At 36.5% G+C, this 7,305-nt stretch overlaps 1 protein-coding gene across 2 annotated transcripts; it reads right to left on the bottom strand.

Annotated features, from left to right (window-relative positions):
- Positions 1-211: 211 nt before the first annotated feature.
- LOC113727474 (FLUCTUATING-LIGHT-ACCLIMATION protein 1, chloroplastic) lies at positions 212-6,366 on the bottom strand. 2 transcript variants are annotated; one of them, XM_027251670.2, is made up of 7 exons: positions 5,321-6,366; positions 4,430-4,490; positions 3,459-3,561; positions 2,555-2,610; positions 855-1,019; positions 648-761; positions 212-568 (listed from the first exon to the last, which is right to left on the bottom strand). In XM_027251670.2, the coding sequence occupies exons 1-7, from the start codon at positions 6,025-6,027 to the stop codon at positions 476-478; spliced, it is 1,299 nt and encodes a 432-aa protein (XP_027107471.1). In that variant the 5' UTR covers positions 6,028-6,366; the 3' UTR covers positions 212-475. The 2 variants fall into 2 exon arrangements, with proteins under 2 accessions (XP_027107471.1, XP_027107472.1); XM_027251671.2 differs by lacking the exon at positions 4,430-4,490 and having other exon boundaries at positions 5,326-6,365.
- Between the last annotated feature and the right edge of the window lie 939 nt (positions 6,367-7,305).

Here is a 7,305-nt window from a genome sequence, read left to right on the forward strand (position 1 = left end):
AAAAAAAAAAGACCAAAAAGGTCCAACTTAGTATGATTGATGTTTCAATTACCACTGGATAAGGTCATATTAGAATAGTCCCCTTGGCGTATGCTGCACAGAATGTGGCTAATTTCTGCCATAGCTGTTGTTTTTTGGGTAGTATATACACAACGTAATAATTCAAAGGAAATGAAACTCATGTCAATCAGGAGGAGAGATATAACTCGGATTGATGTGAAACTATCTCAAAATTTAGAAGAGAATTGTTTGTTATTGCACGTGTGATATTATGTACAGCCTTGCTTTGAGATGTACTCTATTTGGGGTGCAGTTCAACAAAACTAGTTTCAGTGAAGGAACCCTTTGCACAACTGCGACTTGCAGTACTGGATACATCACTGAGCTTCTGATTCTGTGATCAACTATACTCTGAATACAAAGAGAGGCCTGTTTGAAGCCTCTGTAGAACTTGAAGGCATGGCAGTCTTTTATTTCAGAGAGGCCGCAACAAGGGGTAATCTTGAAGCAACTCTCGCTCTGATAATGCGTCATCTTCATTTTGGGGAGTCCATAAGACCTCAACGGCCTGCATGGAGAGCATTATCAAAAGGACATCGCATGCAAGAAAATCCAGGGCCTAAATTTGAAAACTTAAATGTTCTTACCAAAGTTTTACTTGAAGGAATTGAGGCAAGCTTTTGTAATGCTTCCTTCAAGTCTGAACTACTATTGATGGTAGGCAGCTTATGCACGCCATCAGCAGCCACCAATATTGTTACCTAAATAGTAGGAATCAAATCCAATCATCTAATCTTCCAATTGCCTAGGGCATTTCAAATAAACAATTCAAAGAAACTGCAAGTCACCCTTACCACAATGTACTCATTACTAAAGCCGCTTGCTCTCTGGCCTGTTGAACTTCGCTTTTTTATGTTGTTTACATTGACAAGGGTCTCCTCGTCGAACTTTCCACGTTCTTCAATGGAAAGCTTATTGAATCGTTTTTCCCCTTCATCCATGCTCCTCTTAACGTCAGCCTGCATTACGTGCACCAGGTACAAAGGTAAGAGCCCAACAACTTCAGATTCATTAAATTATATAATATATATCAGGTGTTTGATCAGATAAGAAAATCATCAGTAATTGAAGACAGTTTGCATGAGACAAATTTTTGGACAAAAACAAAGATAAGGTCTGAGCGTGAAATGTTAAGTGCTCAACAATCAGAAAAAATACAGTTATAAAAAATAAAAAATAAACTGAGCCCAGCATTAAGGATCTGCTCATGGAGGCATGTTAAGATATGGGAAATTGTCATGCCCATGCCCACTTAGCCCACAGTTGTGTCATGGTAATTATAAGCAGAGACACAATTTAAATAGGTATTTGACATTCTTGTTGCAATGAGCATCCCAAATTGAGTACGCATTGCAACTACAACTCGTATTACAACACTATTTCAACTTATCCTTTTATCTCATATGGAACAGCTTAAATCTCACAATCTTTACATACTTGATACCCTTCAGCAGCCTATCATAGACCCAACTGTGACTCATGAAACTGATCAGGTACCATTGTATCACACCTTAAACAATAACCAAGTTGATGAAGAATATATGGATCTCAAGCTAATGAAAGCATAGCCTCTCACTTATAACCAAAACCAAGCAATCCAATAATATTAATTATCCCCTGTTAAAGACTCAATATCCTCACAGTAGCGCATAAGAGGCTGTGGCAATACCACATGGGCCAGCTCGCATCGTACATAGTTGGAAGAAAGGGTGTTCTCATGTAACTCTCACATAAATTTTCAGTTGAAGTACTCTTTCTGCATGTCAGGAGTAATTCTGCAATCTTTAGCAGAATTTAAAAATTCATTTGCCAAAGAGACAGGAAGGAAGTTAAATCTAGTGGAGAATCACCCTTAAGTCGCTTCAAACCACCAAGATAAGTACCTGAGCACTAGAGATTAGGAGGAAGATATCCATAGGTCACAGGACTTGGCTGTAATAGTCAAATTGGTCCATAATGACCTAGAAAGCCTCACAAGTTTGATTTTTAGAATGTCGCCTTACTTGCAATGGTAAGGCTGCAGAAATTTGCCATCTCTAATCCCACATCACAGCAACATCATGCAGTTTGAGAGGGAGAGATCCTTTCCAAAAGTCAGATATTAATCTTCATTTGAGGTGATTCATAGGTATTGATAGGCTATAGAAACAAGTGAAAGAAAACAAAATAAACCTAAAGGTCAAGTTCCAAAGCCAACAGAGTGGAATGCAGCAAAATTATCCATGACAAGTAGCTCAATGCTCTGGGCTTCCGCTTCTTTGTCTTTTACCAATAATAAGTACTTCAGTGTGCATTCATGGCCATCTAGTGAAAGTTACAAATATTAATATTAACACAACCATGATGCATGACTCCCCTAGATCATCAAAATGCAATCCAGCCAAAGGCTGTATTGAGGTCAAAGGTCCAAATTCAGAGTGCATTAAATGGAAATCTGATGTGGATATCCAAATCACAAGGTAGCCAACAGGAAGCAATGATGTAATCAACTTACAGATGAATAAGCCGAGATACAATAATCAGGATGCCGCAGCAAAGCTAGTGTAGTCTCTGCAACAAAAGCAGTAACTAATAAGTGCTTATTTAAGGCATAAAATAACTTAAAAGATATAAATAACAGAGAGAGAGAGAGTTAAATTAAGCACCTGCACTACACATATTAATGAAGAGTTTGACTGGTACACACTAGTCCAACTGATTTCACATGATAGCCTTCAATTTTACCAGTTAAAGTAACATTTCTTTGCATGAAGACTTCTCTAATCCACCTACTATTGTTTTCACTTGGAAAATAAGTCAAACACAGAAACGCAAATCTAAACATCTGTTATTTCTCTTCCTCTCACCCAAAATTCTTGGTATTTTTAATATCAAAGACCAAACTTCATAAATTTCACCCAACAAGATGACATTTCCATTATAAGACTTCAGAAAAACAGTTTTACAAGTATGGATCTCCAAAAAAAAAAGACACAATTTTAACAAGCAAAACCACTATCTACAGGATAGAGCAGAGATAACGTAAACATTAGAAGTTTAAAAACTTAGAAGGCATTTACGGCTTTTAGTTTATGCAAGAGTATTTTACGAGTGAAGCTTCATACGGTCCGCAGGTCAGTAAACAAGGGTACTCACAACCAACATAGATAATCACTTCTCACCATCTAAAGGATACATCAGATGCAACAAGAATCTTACTTGGAAAATGATTTACTTGTACTTCATTCTGTATTTACCTTAAATGTTTTTGCCAATTTTTTAAAGGTACCTTAGTTATACTATCATCCAAAACTTGAAGACCTATTCGCCACAAAGGCTCACAAATGTAATCTGTATTCAGTGCATTTTCTTGCTCTGCTGGAAAAACCATAAAAAGATAACATGGTTGGGAGCCTTACCAGTCAACACATAGCTTAAACCCTCTGGGCTGGATGTATCTGCAGTTTCAGCAATTCGGTCAAGATCTCTTTGGAGAGTTCTCCCCAAACCCAACAAGCCAACCTAAGGAAAATAAAATAAGAGACTATATAATGAGCTGCAAGAAATCACAACAAAGATAAGGAAAATGAATTTGTGAAAAGCCAAATAGCAGTAAAGCTTGCAGCCTAGCAACAGTATCATGAAATTGCAGTCGTTATAATGCCATAATAGTTCAAAAAGTTGCACCTCCTCTCTTTCGTGTTTTGAACATAGTTGCATAACAAGATGATCAAGATTCAAAAAAGCCTAGTAAATGTTGCACCTAAAAAGAACTTTAGTCTATCTCAAAACTTAACAAGAAAGCCTTGTTAAAAGTTATCATCTTCTGATTGCAGCTGCAACAAATGAAAGTTAGAAGCATCCACTTAAGCAACTTCTACGACTATCAATTCTCGTCCACGATTGGTCTTCTTAGCTCAGCATGTCCTCTTAATCTCTTCTTTTCCTCTTGGCTAGGAGATTATTTGGGATAATTTTTTTAAAAAATACTGTAGCACTTTTTTGATGTGATGTAGATGAGATAAAAAGGTGATTGGAAAATATGTTAATGGTGCAAGCAAGTCAGTGTGTAAATAAGGTGCAATCCAAACACACTTAGTTGCCTGTGTCCCTTTAGCTAATTCTTTTTTTATTACATTTTTTTAGCTAAGAAAGGGGTCTACAGAGCGACATCCTGCAAAACTGCAACTTGGCACATGGAAAACTAGTCACGCTTTCTTTTGTGTTCGAGAGAGAGAAAGATAGAGAGGTGGGGGCTGGCATGACCTTTTGAGATGATTTATCAAAACCAGCTGCAAAATATTAGAGATATACCGTGGAGAACCGTTGATAAGAAGATAGAAGTTTAATAGAAGCATGAGTAGCAATATAATGGAAGGAAACATCAGACCGAAGTGGAGGTAAACCCCACGGGCTTATCATTATGTCCTTTCGTTGCACCATAAGACATCCTGATTACAGTTGATAACGAGCAAAACAAGATTAGTAGAAGCAGATGATCAATCTGGCATGGGTAAAGATTGACAAACAAAGTGTCTAAATCTTCTAAAAGTTAAAAATACACTTTAAGTTCCTAATTAAGACATTTTAAAGCTCAAAATTTCAAAGTTCAGCATCTCAAGTCCAATCTAGTCAAGTGAAAAACCAATTGATAACTTTTTAAAGAACAAGGAGTGAATTTCTTTAATTAAGTCCTACATGATGGCAAGCATGGCAGTGACTCAAACACATACCTCTGTGTAAGCACTTAAGTAAACAATATTTTAGGCATAGTTGAACGTGATGAGATTTATAGACTTTAGTGACCTCAAGGCAACTATGTTTCATGCAATCAGAATGGCAAGATTTGCTCCAATTTAATTAAATGCTGTGAACTAAGTAGTCCAAGGCCACAACATTGACATCAGTGCTAACCCCTGTTAGTTACATGCTTCAACCATCATTTAAAATGTCAAACCTAGAGGTAGCCCTGCATTTTACCTTTTAGATTTCCTTTCAGCTATTTGAGGCATCTAATGTTAAAGCATATACTTACTCAGTTGCAAACTTCCAAATAGTATCTAAGATATACTTTTCCAAACCGGAATTTGCTTTCCACCTTCAACATTCCCCCAAACCTCTTCTTCATTCCCACCCCTCCAACTCATAAAATTTTCACCATAACCCATCTAAACCAATTCAAGTAAAGAATTGTCTGCCAGTCACTACTACCAACTATAACCTATACCTAAGTGTATCCAAACTAACAGAAGAAATAACGAATTACAGCCAAGTAAATTACCATACTTGCAGCTTGAGAACACTAGTCTTCCCAGTAGCAGTAAGCACACCACCTTCCGACCTGTCCGACAAGAACCCTGAGACCAATACAAACGCTGCAAATCCCACCATAATCAAGAAAAAACTCGAACCAAAACCAACTGCAGGTCCTACATAGACACCACCACCACCAAATCCAAATGGTGAGGGAGCATAATACGGCGCAGAATATGAAAAACTCGAGCCACCGGACATCCTAGGCACAGAATAACTCCTTGATGATGACGATGAAAACGACCTGGACGAAGAAAATGATTTGCCCCCCACTCTCCCACCTGAGGCAGCCAATGCTGAATTGGGGTCATACATTAACAACAATCCTACAAGAACTGCAGCCACTGCCGGCTTTTGCAGAGCTTTAAAGGCTTTTAAGATAAATTTAGCAAATTTATCAACAGGGTTCTCTTGTATTTCCACTGATGACTCTGTTTTCTTGAAGAAACCAAAATTGCCAGCATCGCCATCAACATTGGATGCAGAATTATTGGAGTAGACACATTTGGGACTGCAAATTCTAGAGCGTTTATGGCTATTAAGCTTGAATGCTGGCGAAATTTTGGGGGAATTAAACAACGGTTTAAAGGGATTTTGAGAGGGCAACAAAGGGTTCCATTTGAGGTTGGATTCAAGCAAGAAAGGGGTTGGTTTTGGTGCGGTAATTGTGGCCATAAAAGATGAACTCAAGAAGTTTTATTCAGAATAATTGAGTTGAACTGGAATTTAATCGAATAAGGGTTTAGGAGAAAATCAAAGATATGTTTTTGGAAAGAGAGAGATGAGAGGGAAGGGAGGCAGAAGAGCTTGAATGGAAACCAGCAGCAGGAAATCTGCGAGTGGGCCCAATGTTGGGGGCGTCCACGAACGAACTGTGGCCGATCATCGAACGTGTGGGGACTTTGAGCAAAAACCTAATCTTAAAATCCGCAGGGGTCGCCTGCTTTTTTTGAGGTTAATCTGGGATTTGGTTTAAATCATTCAACAAAAAGTCATTATTGGAGTTGAAAAAATCCTCAGGGTCAGGGCTACTGTTATTATATATATATATATATATATATATATATATATATATATATTGATCTAAAATTACTTTGCCCCTTAAAGTTTATTTTTGAACATTTTACCTTCCTTCCGTCAGTTCAAAGTTATTTTTGATCGTTACAAATTATTAATATTTCAAAATTATCCGTATTTTTACCTGTCAGAACTTTTAAACAAAATTATTCTTGTCATAATAATTTTCAAAATTACTCGTATTTCTATCGGTTAGAATTTTTAAACAAAATTATTCTTGTCATAATAATTCTCTTGTTCGGAGAAATAAAGACTCTACTTTCTCTTCTTTAACCCAAAAAAAAAAAAAATCCAACTCCTATATGTAGGTTGTTATGTCTTTTGTCTTTTTGACAAATTAGTGGCTAAATACTAGAAAAAAAAAGTCCCACATTTTGGTTTAGCTAAAAATTTGGTACTTTTTATCTAGATCATGGTTACTTTGTTAAATTTTGCCCATTTGAGAAAACAAAACTATTTAATTTAATTTTATTTTTGTCGTCGTTTTGGAAGTGAAAGTGATCTAGTTTTGTTGGTTGTGCTAGGTTCAAGGCACCAAGGACAAGAATTAGGTTTTGGTTGGCTATTTTAAAAAAAAAAAAAAAAAACTTTGAACTTTGAATCAAAAGGAGCCGTTTTTATTAAAGGCACATTTGTCTGTTTCAACACCTGTAATGTGTATTTATTTTGCTTGTTGGTAAAGATGATTTCATGTTGGGTAATAATTTTAGAAAAATATTAAACTGGCAAATAATTTTTGAGAAAGTGTTATTTTGGAAATTAACTCTGACGTGAGGTTTCTTATGCAAAGAGTAAAGACTTGACTAAATTAGAGTAGAATAGAAACACTTAAGAGGATTTAAAGTTAGTTTCATTCAAGCGTTCTTTTTTTTTATT

This window comes from Coffea arabica, chromosome 2c (genome assembly GCF_036785885.1).
Source record: "Coffea arabica cultivar ET-39 chromosome 2c, Coffea Arabica ET-39 HiFi, whole genome shotgun sequence".
Lineage (NCBI taxonomy): Eukaryota > Viridiplantae > Streptophyta > Magnoliopsida > Gentianales > Rubiaceae > Coffea > Coffea arabica.

Coding starts and splice junctions, on each gene's coding strand:
- LOC113727474 (XM_027251670.2), bottom strand. CDS start 6,027: ATGGCCACAATTACCGCACCAAAACCAACCCCTTTCTTGCTTGAATCC. Junction 3,562..4,429: donor TGGGGTTTACCTCCACTTCG/GTCTGATGTTTC, acceptor TATTTTCCTTAG/GTTGGCTTGTTGGGTTTGGG. Junction 1,020..2,554: donor GTATCTCGGCTTATTCATCT/GTAAGTTGATTA, acceptor CACGTAATGCAG/GCTGACGTTAAGAGGAGCAT.